Genomic DNA, 18079 nt, shown 5'->3' with positions numbered 1-18079 from the left:
TCAAGAATGTCAAATTTTTCTTTCCTAAACTTTTTTGAAGTCATTGTTGAGGAGCATTGGCTTTCTTTAAAACACCGACGAAACAGCGCGCGAGTGTACAATTTCTTGAAAGCCGCAATAACTTCCTGATCCATCGGCTGAATCAGCGAAGTCGTATTCGGAGGTAAAAACTGAACTGTCAGCCAGGGAAAGTCTGTCAGCAAATTATCTTCAAGATCCTTTGGATGTCCTGGTGCATTGTCCAATAGCAGCAGTGCTTTCAACGGCAAGTCATTGGTATCAAGGTAGTCCTTGATGCTCGGGGCACAAACTTCAAATAGCCATTCTTTGAAAAGATACTGCGTGACCCGTGCCCTCTGATTCGATCTCCACATTACTGGCAATTTGTTCTTAATTATGGAATTTTTTTTGAATGCTCTGGGATTCTCAGAGTGGTAAACGAGAAGTGTTTTAAGCTTTATAATAATAATTATTGAGTGACCTTTAAATTTAAATTCATTGTTAATTCAAGTTTCATTTAGTAATTATCAATACTAAGCATGCTTTAAATATTTCTCCTTTCAGTGATCCAGGGATGAGATTCTTCCGCGGATTCGCGGATTTCCGCTTTTTTTCAGATTTTTCCATTTTCCCCGCTAATTTCCGCTGAAATTTTTTTTTGCCCAAGTTAAAATGTTTTATGAGGAATTTAATTTTCCGCGGAGGGAAATTGTTGAAGTCCCTTTTCCTCCCTCTGAAGTTTCTCTAAAAATCATTTCCTTGGGATAAAACTGGTTGACCTTTATACGGGGATGAGATTTTATTTGTCTCTCGAATTTCAGCCTTTTTATCAAAAACTCCGATTCTCTAAAAGTTTCGTTTTTTTTAAATAAATATCCCGTTTTTTTTAAATTCAGTCATTGAAGTAAAATAATTATATTTATTTACGATTTTCAAAGATAAACAGAAAATTCAATCTACGCCCTATCTGCTAACCCTTCCGCATTTTTACTTATTTTAGCTATTTTCTCCGATTTCACGCACAGAAAATAAGATTTTCCGTATTTTTTATCCGTCGGCTGGATAGCTCGTATTTTCGTAATTCAGATCTCGATTTTTATTCACGCGATTTTAATATCAATCATCGATTTTCGTATTTACCTGATTTAAAAGTTGCACATTGCGATTCTTATTTACGCTATTTAAATATCGTATATTATGATTCTTATTTTCGACATTTAAAAATCCAATATCGTGTTTTGTATTTATGCATTTTTAAAATCTCGATTTTATTATCAAATCTCGATTTTCGTATTTACCAGATTTAAAAGTTGAACGTTGCGATTCTTATTCAGGCGATTTAAATATTGTACAGTGCGATTCTTACCTACGAGATTTAAAAAATCAATATCGCGATTTGTATTTACGAGCTTTTAGCATATGTAGCAATTCGTATTCACGTGAGCTTAAAATCCAATATCATGATTCGTTTTTGTGGTTGTAATATCGCGCGATTTAAAAATTATGCATCGTGATCAAAAAATTAAAAAATCGTGATTTATATTTTCGCATTTTTTAAATTCGATGTAGAGTTTCATATTTACGTGATTTAAAAGTCTCATATCGGGATTTATATTCACATGGTTTACAAGTTTAAAAATCGCACTTTTTTGTCAAATTGTATATATATTTTTTCTTCTTTTTTTTTTCTTTTTTTTTGTTTTTTGGATTTCCTCTTTTTTACTTTCTGACTACTCTCATCCCTGGTGATCTTATTTTGTATGCAAAATGATAACAAACGTTTAATAGTACTTTTTTTTCAGGCTGAGAAGTGTTCGTTAGAATTCGTTTTGTTCATTATCCGAATATGTGTTCGTTGTCCGAACACAAAAAAACTTTCTTGAAAGTGTTCGTTATTCGAATATGTGTTCGCTAACCGAACACAAAAATCTTTCGTGAAAGTGTTCGTTAACCGATTTGTTCGTTAACCGATCACCCACTGTATATAAACCATTTTGTGCGTTTCTGGGTTAATATGTACTGAAGTGCTAAGAGTATGGCATGAGATTCAGCAGTAAATACTGAGAAGTTTGGATGAAGTTTTTCTGAAATGGTACAATCAGGAAGTTTAACTTCGCTTGCCGTGTGACCTTCACTTTTAGACCCATCGATATAAATAGATTTATTGTCAGAATATTCTTCTCTATGAGATTTAAAAGTCTGTTGATAAATAACATCTGTTGTTTGTCCTTTTGTCAAATTGTTAAAAACGTTTAAGGTTTGAACCTGGGTCAATTTCCAAGGAGGTTTTGGCGGACAAGACGGTAAGATACTAAAATCCTCTAGATTAAGATCAGAAAAAACTAGGAATCTGTAAGATTTTCATTGTCACCACGTTTGCCTGCAAAACAATTTATTCAATAACCAACTCTTACAGATGTATACAAAAAAATGCATTATTTTTTTTTTAAATTTGAAAAAAAGATTTTTAAAATATTTTTTCAAAAGTGCCTTAATTTATTACACACCATGCAAGTATTCATATAATCTTTCTATTTGATCTTCATTAACAAAAAATTTAAGCACTCTTATATTAAAATACTTTGTGAATTCCAATTGAATAATTGATGATTAAAATAAATAATTTGATTTTAAATCAATGATTGTTTTAAAATCAATTGGTTTAATTACAATTTAAATCAAGATCATTTACATTAGTTGACCTTGTATGTTTATAAGTATCTCTTTAGAACCATTTACTCAATACTTGCAGTCAAATAAGTGACAGGGAGGACCCCATCTGTCTTACCATTAAATTCTAGTTGAAGCCTCTGGACAATAGGATGCTAAAGTTTGATAAGATATTGTGACTGGTCATTGCAGAAGAGGATTCTATTTCAGTTCAGAGAATGATTTCTGTTCTTGACCAAATATTTGTAAATAAAGATTTTGTGACAGATGTGGGAGAAACAGCTATACTATTTCTCTTTGCAACCTAAGACATGAAATTTGCAAAGAAATTGTATAATTTTCTGCCATTAAGAGATGTTAGTGATAATGTATTTCCCAAAAGGAGCATTGCATTGGTTCCTTATAGTAATTCCTAAAGATAGACATTAAGTTTAATTATAAAAAACCTAAATGTGTTTTTCTTTAGTATTCAAATATTTAGTAATAAAAATTAAATAGCTTTGAATTATTTTTCAATTATTTTTTTTATTTCCAGGTAACTTTTTTTCTGTAATTTCTTTGTTTCTGAGTTATACACTTTTGAGTATATGCACTTTTACATCCTGATTTAATGAGTCATGTCTTTATTATAAACAAATTCCATTCTTTCTCTCTTAGTAATATATGTATGTACAAGTGAATAATTATATATATATTTGTAGAGTGTAATCAATCTAATTTAGTACTTTTCAACAATTTAATATTTATAACAATTCAATATTTTCAACATTTAACAATTTAATATTTTCAACAATTAAATTCAGTACAATTTCAACAATCTATATATATATTTCTCTTACACGGCGATAAAAAAAAGCCTCATTACAACTCCCCGAATGGCAACGCTAGAAAATCGACCAATCATTGTGGCTAAGAATGTCACATGGTGAGGAATGAATGTCACAACAGTTTTAATTTTTAATTGATTGGATTCGGCGCGCAAGAGCACGTAGTGAGCATCATATGGCTAATCCATGTTATATAAAACGCTAATACGTTTTAATTGATAGGCTTCGTCGCGCAAGAGCACGTAGTGAGCAAAATTAAGGTTTAGAATTGCTTCGGAGAAATTTGAATTGTTAACAATGACTTAAACAAAAAGTTTTATTTTAACTGATAAATACTATATTATAATTTTAACTTTTTCTATGACTATACTCATTTTCTTACTCTTTGTTTTTTATACATTTTATATTTTTGTGATAAAATAAAGAACTTATAGTTGTTCTGCTTCTGAACACTGATGAAAACGGAAAATGATGGGCTTCATCAACAATCAAAAATATATACATTTATTTTACAAATTCCATATTAGGGTGGCGCCATTCAGAGAATTAAAAATACAAAATTATCTTTAGCGAAGCCGATGCTTTACATCCGGCGTTCAGTGGCAGACTACTATTTCATATTGTTTTACAACACATGGCTTTAGCCCTTTTGTGGGAAAGACTTTAAAACAAAACTTACAACAGTTACTTTTCTCAACAACTGAAATTTAGAATAGTGTGATTAAGAAAAATATGTGAACTGTTTGCAATTTCAAATTAATATTGAAATGTACAGGTTTAGAATTTTCTACAGTGAAAAGTTTTCGGAACTTAAGTGTTCAAAAAAGTATACAAAAGCTAGACGTTAAGAACGTATCCAATGAGCGAGTAAAGCGAGCATCGGATTGCGAAGCCATCCGAAATGAACTGCGGAAGCAGTTCCGGGGGTTGGCGAGCACCAGCAAGCAGGGGGCGAAGCCTCCTAGTTTAATATAATTCAGTACTTACTATTGTTTGCAAATTTGTCTTTTGGTTTTCATTCATAAATAAATATTATTTCCTAGTTTTTATGCTTTCAAACTGTTTTGAATAGTTGTGGGTATTTTCTCTGATATTTTTTTTTCATCTCTATCATCAAGAGCAAGCATTAAATTAGATATTGAAGGAATTGAAAAGTAATGGAAGTGTGTTGCAGTCAATATACATGTCATTGACTTCTTTAGCCACATAATTTTATTTTGAAGAGCCAAAGTTTCTGTTGGATCCTGAGAAGTCTACTTTATTAAAACACGTTTGTAACATATTTTAATTGTCACTGTTCAATGCTGCAGAAATAAAATTCTAAGCTTCTAGAACATTTTTATTTAGAAGAATCATGCAGGTTACCTGAATGAAGAAAGAGAAATGAATATCTAACCAGCGTAAAGTTTTTAAACGAGTGAGTTATTCCAAGATTCAAAAGTTTAAGTTTGCTGAAAAAGATTAAATTCACAAAATTTTACAAAGAACTCTTCTTGTGCATTGCTGTCCGACCTCCCTCCTGATTTTAACTCTAAATTCCATCTCACAGACAAAAAGGCAATAAGGTAGCATCGAAAGAATGTCTAAACAGCTTCAAACTTCTCCCTTTTTTAAAGGAAAAAAAAAGATCAGTAGAGAAAAATGATTTTGATCTGTTAAGAAAAACTTGTAAAGCAGGATTTTCTCTAAAAGGGTTACATAAAATCTGGGAAAATGTTACGTTATTGGAATATGCTATTTTTACAGCCCAACAGAAAATGACGTAGGAAGCAGGATAACATATGAAATGGCCAGCATGAAAACCGCACTCCACTGTATTTTTTTAGAATCTTTTTTAAAGTGAAGTCTCAAAAGTATGCACAGTATAAAGGAAAAACAATTGGGCGAAGACTCTGTATTTGATGAAAACAATTTTATTAAGATCTGTTGAAGAGTGATTAAAATTTGTCAAAAACAAATTTCATTTGAGGCATAACCTATGCGAAGGACAACACATTTCCGTCCTACCAGACCAGATTTTTGCTTATTTTAATCCTTACTTAACCTAATATATTCTTTGACCCAATAAGGCAAAGTTTGATAACTTATCCCCTTCCCCTAAGTACTGCTTTGTGACTCTTATCTACTTTCTTACATCCGTTTTTCAAAAATTTTTGAAATATATATGATTGTTAATCATTGTGGTGTATTTATTTATATTATTTTATTACATGCCATATGAACCTGAATTCTAAAATAACTTATCTGTATACACTTCTGAATAAGGAGTGCTAACATTTGTAGATCTGCATTTGTTCTTAAAATTATAAAATAAATTGGTCTTTGAAAAATTATTCGATACTTCTTCCTTTTTTAGGGCGGTGAGCATGTGAGAATTTCACATTTGACTCCCAAAGCTCCTCATGTATCGTATATTTATGAGGATGCTCAAACACTGTACGAGTGCATGATAAGAGGTTGCAGAGTGTCAGGTAATTATTTTCTTTTAATGATACATTGTATTTACTTTGATAAACTTTTATATATTATTTGTTTTCAACTATTCTACTAATCTCTCTCTTTTTTAATTAACCACGGTAGTTGTCGAGATAAATTTAAAAGTATATATATGTTTGTCTGCAAAAATATGTATATTTTTTAAAATCAAATTTCAATTTTTTTTTCAGAAATTGTCCATTAATTAATCTATATTATTTTAATTCAAAATAAAAGAGTAATAAAAATAAATATAAAATAAAAATGTTAAAAAAAAATTTTTTTTTATTGACTTATTTCTTTTATTTATTAAATATTGATTTAAGATTTCTGTTGGAGTGGTTTTGATTCAAACCTAACTTTCTGTGTTTTTAATGTAAGTTAATTTAAAGGGAGTGAAAGTAAAATTTAGGTTAAAGTAATATTAATAGTTTAAATTTGAAAGTGGAAAGGTTAAAGATTAAATTTTGAATTAAAAAAAGAAGAAAGAAGACTGAGATGTGATCGTTAATCAAAAGAATAAGTGGTTAGTACAAAGAGAAACAATAATCAGCAATGGTTCTTGTAAGTCAGAAAAAAATTAGTAAATGAAAGATAAAAAGCATATTACACCAGTAAACACCTCACTGCTCATTTATAATGTAAGTAAGGAATATATATATATTAACAAAATAAAGGACTAAGTCTTACATGATCTGGAACAAAGAACAAACAAAAAACATGGTTAAACAGGTTACTCACTCCTTGTAGAGACTCTTTTCTGAAGAGCTGAAAAGAACGCTTATTGATTTATCCAGTAAGTGAGCACAATATTAATCAAAACATTTTATTGAGGTATTTTTTCATTATAAAAATGATAGTTACATTAAAGTTAAAGTATAACACCTGAAAGGGGTTTTGCCTTGAATGCAGGGCTAAAATGAAACTGGCGAGAACATCTTTACACAATTATCATTAAGGATATGCTATCTTAATCTAAATTGCTTACATAATGCAAGCAGGAGTTCAAATTTAGTAGATATGAAGAATAACCAAAGATGTCGACATGGTGGCTCAAAGTAATACTAAATGACCAGGGATCTGGCGTTAGACTGACAGAAATTAGCCTGCTAATTAGAGGGAAAGGAGTGAAGGACCAAACAGAGCCGTGAGAGAAGAAACCTCACCTGAAAAGAGTTGCGAAGAAGCAAGAAGAAAGTAACAAAAAAAAAATTCAATGCGAAGAAAAAATACAGATTTATTCTCGCAGTTTAAATTAAAGGTGTAAACATCTGAAAATCAATGGCAAAATTATGTCAAATTCAGGGATGAGATTCTTCCACAGATTTGCGGATTTCCGCTTTTTCTCAGATTTTTCCATTTTCCCCGCTAATTTCCGCCGAAATTTTTTTTTGCACAAGTTAAAATATTTTATGAGGAATTTAATTTTCCGTGGAGCGAAATTATTGAAGTCCTCATTCCTCCCTCTGAAGTTTCTCTAAAAATCATTTCCTTGGGATAAAACTGGTTGACCTTTATACAGGGATGAGATTTTTTTCGCTTTTTTTCTCTCGAATTTCAGCCTTTTTATCAAAAACTCAGATTCTCTAAAAGTTTCGTTTTTTTTATTTATTTATTTATAAATATCCCGTTTTTTTTAAAAAAAATTCAGTCGTTGAAGTCAAATTATTATATTTACGATTTGCAAAGAAAAACAGAAAATTCAAACTACGTCCTAGCTGCTAATCCTTCCGCATGTTTACTTATATTAGCTATTTTCTCCGATTTCACGCATAGAAAATAAGATTCCGTCGGCCGGATAGCTCGTATTTTCGTAATTTAGACGTCGCTGCTTCTTGTATTCTGGAGAGAAAGGAAACAAAAAAAAGCGAAAAAAAATGGAGGTGGATTTGTGGTGAAAATATTTATTTGCTCATTCAATTAATCTTGTAAATTTTTATTTATTGTGTAAACAAAAAACAATTCAAACAATCCTTTTAAAAATCCCAAGTCCTGACTCTGCAAATATCTCGATTTTTATTCACACGATTTTAATATCAATCATCGATTTTCGTATTTACCTGATTTAAAAGTTGCGCATTGCATTACGCTTTTTAAATATCGTACATTATGACTCGTATTTACGAGATTTAAAAATCTAATATCGTGTTTTGTATTTTTGCATTTTTAAAATCGCGATTTTATTATCAAACATCGATTTTCGTATTTACCTGATTTAAAAGTTGAACGTTGCGATTCTTATTCAGGCCATTTAAATATTGAACATTGCGATTCTTATTTACGAGATTTAAAAAACCAATTTCGCGATTTGTATTTACGAGCTTTTAAAACCCTATGTAGCTACCCGAGCTTAAAATCCAATGTCGTGATTCGTTTTTGCGGTTGTAATATCGCGCGATTTTAATGTTATCATTTTGGATGTTTTCTGAATTAGAAAGGTTTGAAGTTTGATAATCCAGAAAGAAGAAAATCCAGAATGCAAAATTGGAAAAACTAAATTCTTTGAGCTCCGTCCAAAGCATGTCTTGCTTAGTAGCAAACTTCCAGGCAATGTTTGTGTTTGTAAGCATCATGAAAAGTTCGGATTGACTAAGGAAGCCTGCATCAAAATTTATAATGTTCCATCTTACGAAATTCTTTAGAAATTTATTTTATGTTTAGAAAAAACAGCTGAGTGCGAGTCTCTAGAACAGATGAGTGGGGTGTCTAGTCTATTCTCAAAATCTCCACAGATTAAAAACATTAAGCAGATCCATCATTTAAGAGTACAAGAAGGCATACCAGAAGAGTTTTTTTTAGTGAAAGATGTTGAAAAAGAAAATGATGAATTCAAGATAAATGCTGGGGGTTGATATATGGTTAGATAGGAGGACATGTTATATCCTGGTGGTAATGTCTGTTGCAGAGCAAGAATTTAAAGTCAATGTAATGGCTGCTGTGAGAATCTATTGTAAATGGCCAGAAAAAAGAGATGAAATATTCTAAAAGAAAGAAAGCATAGTGAAAAGAATTGAGCCCCCTGTACTAGTTAGTAACAGAGGACTTAATAAGTTTGCAGTTATGTGTGAATCAAAAGTATCTGAATTTACTTTATGTACACTTTTTCTCCCTTGCACTATACTGTTTAAATAACTTAATTTGCATTTGTACATTATTTGTTTAAAGTTAGATACAAAGGGAATTTCGTAACGTAAGTTACTGTAAAAGTTACCCACTTAAAAAATTATATTTAAATTAACTTTTGAAATAAAATCCTAAATCTAGGCATAAGAAATATTTAAACATGTCAGAAAAATGATACATATAATATTAATCATGAAACTTTTGTATAAGAACAGAATTTTGCCTTCAAGTATATTGCAAATTTATGCCATTCCTTTTTCGGTAACGTAAGTTACCACACTAATTTTAGACTTTTACACTGTTTAAATTGAAAAATAATAATTATTTTAATTAGATTCCTTTTGGTTTTGATTGCAATTTTAAGAAATCACTTTATTTTAATATGTGTATTCATATTATTTGTTTACTTCTAAGTTCTCAATGCAATAAAGTTTATGTGAATGTAACGTAAGTTACCGTGGAATAGCCCTGTAGAGTTTTATATGCACGTGATTTAAAAGCCTCATATCGGGATTTGTAATCACATGGATTACAAGTTTAAACAAAAATTAGACAAAAAAAGTGCGATTTATATATATATATATATACAGTGAAACCTCCTGTTATGGACACTCCTGCAAAACGGACGCCTCTCAATACGGACATATTTTTAATTCCCCGGGAATCTTCTATGAATAAACCATTACGTACATTCTCCGCAATGCGGACACTCCTGTAACCGGACGCGGACAGTCATTTTGGTCCTGAAACGTTGTTTTTTATCTCTACAAACCGGACACTACTTTTTCTAAATGAATTGCAAGCCAAAAAAATGCAACTTTTCACCATTTTTAAAGCATGTAAATAAAGCTTTTTGCCTTATCCATAACTAAAAATATTGTTAAGCTATTTCACCACCGAAAAATCAATCTTTCTCCTGTCACCTTGCCTTATCTTTGTAAAGAAAGGAGAGAAAATGGTACTGCACTCCTGAAATAATTCTGACATCGGCATCTTTTGATCTTTTCATCTGGACCACACAGGTTATGAGACCCCTCAAGTTGAAATGACTTCTCTCAATGCTTCTTTCCCATTGAAAATTTCTTTAATTTTCTTATCAATTTGAAGACTGTATTTGACACAACTGGGGTAAAAAAAAGAGAACAGAAGTAAAATCTTTGAGGTGTTTATATAAATGAAACATTTATTCAGACACTTAATAGCTGATCAATTGTGAATAATCATCTCCATAGGTCCTCATGACTTACAGGTATGCATTAATTTTTTTTCTGTGAATCATGGGAGGTTTATTTTCCAAGAAGGTATTAACCATGTTCCCTATCAAATGATAAGTAGGTGTAAGGGGATGTGAACCTAATAAATGAAACGGACTGAGGACAGTACGTCCCTATTTGGTATCATATGTCTAACTTGAGTATCTATGCTAATAGGAAAATTATATTTATTTATCTGTAGCTACATCCAGAATTATATATTTATATCAAACTTCTTTATATATTCTTTTTTATCTTTCTTATTGTTTAAATAAATATTCTTGTAGATATTTACAGTATCCTTGCAGATATTATTTAATTATTTCTACATCTTTAGAATATTCTAAAAACAATTTACGGTGTTAAATTTCGTTCTTAGGGTACCCTTCCCGTAAACGGACAACTCTCATAAGCGGACAAATTTTTTGGTCCCATGAATGTCCGCTTAACGGAGGTTTCACTGTATATATATATATATATATATATATATATATATATATATATATATATATATTGAATTTCCTCTTTTTCTTGGATTTCCTCTTTTTTACTTTCTGACTACTCTCATCCCTGCAAATTCCTAATATGAAATAAAGAACATTACATAAAGACAAGGTTATTAATTAAACTAAGAAAACGAAATTAAATCAAGAAAAACAATTACTAACAAGTTAAAAATGTCACAGTTCACTGTGACAAATATACTTAAAAAGCATGGATGCTCTTGTTACAAGTTTCTTAGGTTTTTATTCACAAAATTGAACAAAAAAATAGTCAATGTAAGCATCTCAAAAAAAAAAAAAAAAAAAGATAAGTAAAAAAAGTCAATATTTTATGTTAAAGCATAAATACTGTAAAAATATGTTAGAGGGAAACTATTTTGACAACTATATTATGCTTGTGGAAATTATTTTGGAGACACATTTTCACATTTGAAGCAACTAAAGCAACTGTTTTTGGAGTCTTACCTCTGGGGCATATCTGCTAATTATAATCAATTTTTAGAGCATAAAGAAAAGATAATGTCCAATTGCAATTGAGTCTAATAAAATAGTTCTACAGCACGGATATAAAAAAAAAGCTGCAAAAAAATTCAGCTGCAATATAATTCAGAATTCAATGAATAAACATTGCATTAAATTTCCTTTAAAAAAATCATTTTATCAGAAGGAAATAGCCGTTATTTTAATTTTTTTCTTCCGAACAGTTCCACTTGTTTGTATCAAAAGAGGTGTTAAATCTGCCTCAGAATAAATTTCTATTCCTTTATGAGTAATATCGATTCTATAATAATCCACTTCATAAAATTCTATTTTTATTAATTTTATGAATATTGTTTCTTTTTTATAAATTTTTTTATAAAATGCTTTAGAAATTTTATAAATAGTTCAAAATTTATATGCAGAAAGACCTAAGGCATGTCATTTTTAAATTAAAAATTAAATTGTGAATTTAGCGGTCATAAAATAATCTTGTATTATTACATCATTAAAATATGAAGTATACAATAGAAAATGGAATACATTATGGTTTAATAATTAGCATTTTTCAACTGTCATTTAAAAACAACCAATCTATCCCTTATGAATTGGAATTCAGAAAGTGTACTGTATTTCGATCTAAAATAAGTTATGTAAAAGTTAAGCATGGGATTTAGCTGTGTGTAATAATTTATTTTTAAGTGAAATGAATGAAATTTTTTTTATGTTACCCTCCTTCTCTGTCTTGGTTAACAACTTATGTTCACTCAATTTTCACGACTTTTTAAAAGTATTTCAGTTAATATGTTCTTTTGTGATTTTTAAAAAAAATTTTCTTAGTATTTTTGATTTTGAGTATTTTTGTAATTGCTGCAATTTTTTGGTTAAGTTGAAAACTGCTCATTAAATAAGGAACCTTAGTTTTTTTAGAAATAGATAGTACTTTATTTTTCATACAAATGTTCAGTAATTAAATTTTTTTTCTTCGATTGACAGGGATGAGATTTTTCCACTTTTTGGCTGATTTTCGTTTTCTTTGCTTTTGTCTCTCGAATTTCAGCCTTTTTATCAAAAACTCCGATTCTCTAAAAGTTTCAGTTTTTTTTAATAAATATTCCATTTTTTCTGAATATTCAGCTGTTGAAATAAAATAATTATATTTAATTCCAATTTTCAAAAATAAACAGAAAATTCAAACTACGTAGATGCCAACTCTTCTGGATTTTTAATTATTTTAGCTATTTTCTCCACTTTTTAGATTTGCTGCAGTTTTACCCGCCACCTTATAGCTCATATTTTCGCAATTCAGACCTCGCTGCATTTTAATATCAAACATCAATTTTCCTCTTTACCTGATTTAAAAGTTGCACAATGCGATTCTTATTCCAGGGTTCCCACGGTACTTGAAAAACCTTGATAGCTCTTGAATTTTGTTGAAAAAAATCTGGGCCCCTGAAAAGTCCTTGAATTCTGCCATAGGGTACTTGAAAAGTACTTAATTTTTTTGGAATTAAAATAATATTAATATTTTTTACAGAAAGCAGTAAAAAAATGATAAATAAATTTCGGCAGAAATTATAGAAATTCTGATAGATGCAATTTATATTGCTTGAAGTGAAAAGGGGTGAAAAAGATGCAAAATATTTCCCTTCTAGATTTTTCACACTAGATTATTGTTCATCTCTAATGTTTTGAAAGCTGAAATTTCTAGCAAATTTTAGTTTTTGTAGTCACAGTTTCTGAATGATGTATAGTTTTTCGTTGATTTAGAAATATGTTTCGTCGATTTAGAAATACGTTGACTTCATTATTATGACTGGTTAAAATTGTTATGCTATTTGTTATTTTAATTTTTATAAGAAGTGTCGTTAGTTTATTATAATTTATTATCAGATTTTTACATTTAGTTTTTACACTTAATAAATAAAATTAAGTTCTAGATTTCATGGATTATGAATAAACATTGTGATTCACATTAAACTGATTCTTGATTTATGGATCAGAATTCATATAAAATATTTTACTAATTACGATTCAGATGAAAGTGATTAATGAATCGCACATCAAATGATGCTTTAAAGCGATTTGCAAATTACTCATTGGGATTTGCATTAAGGTATTTTATATATCACACATCATGTGATTTATCAATTACACATGATTTCAACTAAAGTTATTTCTGAATCATATTTTGTGATACATATTTAAGTAATTTCAGAATCATGCATCACATCTCTCATTCAAGTAGCTTGCAAATTGCGCATTGGCAATGGTATTAGAAGGAATTTGCACATCGCGATTTACATAGGAGAGATTTAAGAATTACCACTTACAATTTTTATCAAAATGATTTATGAATCACATATAGCTGTTCTAAATTTGCCTTATAATTATCACTATTCACATGGAAATTATTACCTAATCACTCATCAGAATTCACATTAAAGTAATTTGTGTATCACATATTGTGATTTACGTTCTGTTAGTTCGTGCATATTGTATCATTTGCTATTCATATTGTGCCGATTTGAGAAGCATACACCACATTCAATTTCGATTTACAAATCCTACATTGTGATTTACGCAATCTTTGATACTTACTTCACCTTTCATTACTTACTTTACCTATACTTACTTCTCCAATTTTGATTTACAATTAGTATATCTAGATTCGCATAAATGCAATTTTTTAAAATTATGCATGGTCACACAATTTTTGAAATCACACTTCACATTTTATGAATCTATTTTAAAGAAAATAAAGCTTGGTAAGTTTTAGTTATCTATAAAATATTGTCCTACAATAGATTTTATTATTCTCCAAATACATTACTGGTATTCTGAAGTAACAAAATCAATAATGTGTTATTAAAATTGAAACAGATATGCTAAAGGGATATATTTTGATATTTTGTCTGCTTATATAATTTCCTGTAACCTTAAATTTGATTTAACAAAGTATTTATATTTGAATAGCTGTGCAAATACGTAAACTTTATCAATTATTTACTGTGCTTGTTTAAAGTAATATTATTTTTCATGAATTCTAATTTAGTGAAGTTTTTCATGAAAAGTTTCACTGATGCTAGGTTTTAAATGTTGGCTAGTATCCTATGTCAATTGGAGTTTTTTTTTATTGTTGGCCAATTTATGTCAATTGTTTTTTTTTAAATGTGATTTGAAGTAGCAATATAACTATTAACCATTTGGATTATTAACTGATAAATGAAAGTAATTATTTTTGTTTTATTAAATAAACATTGTTTTTTGAGAATATGCAATTTGTGCTTCGACGTCATTGTAAAATCTGGTTGACATGCACTTTATCTTAACTGTAATACTGAATGAGTTCTTGAATAATTAGAATTTAGGTCCTTGAAAGTCATTGAAAAGTCCTTGAACTCTTTTTTGAAAATTGAGTGGGAACCATGTATTCCTTCGATTTCAATATCGTACAATGCAATTTTTACTTGCGAGGTTTAAAAATCCAATATCATGAGCTGTATTTAAGTGTTTTTAAAATCCTATGTAGCGATTCGTATTCACTTGAGTTTAAAATCCAATATTGTGATTCATTTATGCGGTTCTAATATCAAACATCGATTTTCGTATTTACACTTGATTTAAAAATTAGGCTTTGGATTCTTATTCACTCGATTAAGAAATTATGCATCGTGATTCGTATTTCCGAGATCTAAAAATTACGAATCATGATTTGTATTTTCACTTTTTTAAAACCTTATATTGAGTTTCATATGCACGTGAATTCAAAATCCAATATCGGGATTCATATTCAGGCGATTTTAAAATCCAAGAATGCAGTTTGTATTCACACGATTTTAAAATCCTTTATTGCAATTCTTGTATGAAGTAAGTTTTTTTCTTGAATTAGTTACTCAACATCAGTGAAACTGGATTAGAATATGTTACTGATATTTTTGCTATAAATCACGTAATAGTATTTATTAAAGAAAATGGAATGTTAATGTATGTTCTCAGTAGTTTAATGTGCTAAACTGGGCATATTCTGAAGTAATAATTATCTCCTTTGTGACTGAAGAAAAATATAATTTCTAGCTTTATTTTTTTACCTGTTACTAAATGTTAGTGTCTGTAATTATTCATATATTAATAAGTCAGTAAACAATTCATTTTATATCAACGCATAGTTGTTTATTATCTTAAATCGTTTGGAATTTATTATTAAATTATTGCGCACTCGTTAGATTTACATGTGTAAAAATTCAGCTTTTTTGTCTTTTGGCCAATCTCATCCCAGAATAGAATTTTTAATCAGTTATTAAATAGTTAACATCCGAATAATTGTGAGAATATAATTATTCGAGTTTTTAGTGATCAAGTATTAATGTTCTGACGGATTGTTTGTTCATTAATTCGCTCACCCAATAGATTATAAGTGCAATATTTACATACATATATTCTCTAACATATATTCTCTTCATATATTTCTAACATATATTTCTGTACATATATTCTCTTCTTCAACATATTAAATTTTTGACACTCACAATTCGGGAAATATGAGATCTGATCTAAAGAGTAGTTGAAACCTTTTTTAATTCTTTGTGTATTTCACCATATCACTCTGGAACTATTTAAGTAAGTCAAAAAATTTTTGGCACATAGTTATGAAACTCATTTAATCAATTAAAATTCCTTGCAAGAAAATTATTTTCAAAAATTATTTATTGTCTAAATTTACTATTGTACAAAAATTATTACTATGATGGTCAACAAATGTTGAACATAAGAAACTCAAATTTTTTGATTATTTTAAATGATTTATTAATTAAAATAATCTAAAAATTTGTGTCATTAATTTATTGAAATTTTTAATAGAAAAATCTGAAATTTGAATGAAATAGGCCGAAAATTTCAAATGGACATTTTTAAAGGTTTATTACTTAGAAACTATTGTTCTTTTTATTTTGTCATATAGAATTGCATACTATAAAATTAAGCAAAAATTTATTTATCTTGCAATTTTAAGTATTAATAAAAATCTGGTAAAAATAGCGTTTTGCATTGGAATATCTTTGGAGCTTTACAAGTTATGAGTTTTACAGGAGTTTTACAAATGTGTGCAAAAATCTTTCATTCTATATATTTTCTGAGATACAGCAGAATATTGAAAAAGAAAAATTAAATTAAGAAACTTAAACTTTTGACCTCACACCTGAACAGGGTTGGAATTTTGTACAGAATTTGTACAGTTGGAATTTTGTACACTGGAAGAAACTAAGTAAGACTAAATGCATTGGTTTGAATGTTAAATCTGTTTTTGTGAAGATATTTTGTGAAACTAATAGATGAGTGCAATTTAAATTAGATTATTATGATTAAATGCCCACTATTTCTATGTTTCAGGCAATGGACCGTGCCTGGGGTGGAGGGAGAAAGGAAGTGAGGAGTATTCATGGATCCACTATAAAGATGTAAGTTCTCTTCGAATTATTATTTTTTCTTTCCTGAAAAAAAATTGTAATTTTTTTTTTTACATATAATTTAATAATGTAATGATTCAAGTAAATGTTAGCTTCAAAAGATTTTTGCATTCATGAATTTCCTTTTTATTTTTGACTTATTAAATAGACTCAGGAGGGGGGGGCAGGGATATTTATTTTTGACCTAAAAATTTAGAATAGTGCATTTTATATAAAAATTGGTTTTTAGTATTTAAAGGAAAATGTGTGTTTCATATATTATCTTATTGTCTACTTTATCTTAAAATAGGCAAATGGATTTTTCCTGTAAATATATTAAGCATTATTAGTTGTAGTAATCATGGATATATCAATATTTTCAGCAGTTGACAAATTACAAAGCAATTTTGTCATCTCTTTCTACATTTATAAAAAAGTTGTCCTAATTTTCAAGTCAGTTCCTATCCCTTTATTCTTGAGTTGGGCAACGAATCATCTAAGTGATTCAAATCGATAGAATCTGTTCACCTTGGTGATTCAAAGCACTTATTTATTCGAATTACTGATTCAAATCATGTACTGATTTGAATCACTTACTGATTCGAATCACTTATTCCAATCATATACTGATTAGTGATTCAAATCATTTACTGACTCTATTCAATGAGTGGTTTGATAATGATAATAAAAATTTATTATAAAAATGACTTCAAAATATTTTTTTAACATTTTATGGGCAGTATTTGGCCTTAATATCACTTAATTATGCTTTAAAAAATCATAATTATTCCTTGTATTTGCTTTTCTGTTAAATGGTTTATTTAAAAGTATCCTTTTAATTTTAAAACTAATATGTCACAAGCAAATTATTTATTTGGCAATCTCATTTCTGTTGATTAAAGAAAGATATAGAAATTGAAAACTTATGACTCTTTTAATAAATGACTGTCTTTTTGCAGTCGTGGGAAACGTGTTGTTAATTCATTCATAGTGCAGAATCTCAGTTTTGTGGAGCTATGTACATAGGGGGCATTTGTAATATTTTTATTTGTTTAGTATTTATAGATGTTACAAAATGTTTGTTTAAAATAATGAGATGCTTTAAATCATTGCATTTTATTCGTTTGATTTATCTCTGAAAGTTATTTTGCTGTCACCAATAAATTTGTTTTGAAAATAATTCATTTTTTATGGTATTTTTAGGTTATTGAACGGGCTAAAAATTTTGGTGCTGGTTTACTTCAATATAAGTTGAAACCTGGTAGTTTCGTTGGTATATACTCTACTAATAATGTAGAGGTAAGTTT

The 18079-nt window shown here is 28.9% G+C and overlaps 1 protein-coding gene across 8 annotated transcripts in view; it reads left to right on the top strand.

Annotated features, from left to right (window-relative positions):
* The window catches only part of LOC107440321 (long-chain-fatty-acid--CoA ligase 6), an 85101-nt gene that overhangs the window by 22473 nt on the left and 44549 nt on the right, over window positions 1–18079 (top strand). For all 8 annotated transcript variants that reach the window (XM_087165313.1, XM_087165320.1, XM_087165316.1 and 5 more), the window contains exons 3-5: window positions 5854–5968; window positions 16717–16784; window positions 17976–18071. In XM_087165313.1, the coding sequence (XP_087021439.1) occupies window positions 5854–5968; window positions 16717–16784; window positions 17976–18071 (279 nt within the window). The remainder of the gene's footprint in view (window positions 1–5853; window positions 5969–16716; window positions 16785–17975; window positions 18072–18079) is intronic.

This window comes from Parasteatoda tepidariorum, chromosome 6 (assembly GCF_982258835.1).
Source record: "Parasteatoda tepidariorum strain Cologne lab strain chromosome 6, Ptep-v5.0, whole genome shotgun sequence".
NCBI lineage: Eukaryota > Metazoa > Arthropoda > Arachnida > Araneae > Theridiidae > Parasteatoda > Parasteatoda tepidariorum.
The sequence above is the reverse complement of the archived record's forward strand: the minus strand, read 5'-3'. Positions and strand labels throughout refer to the sequence as shown.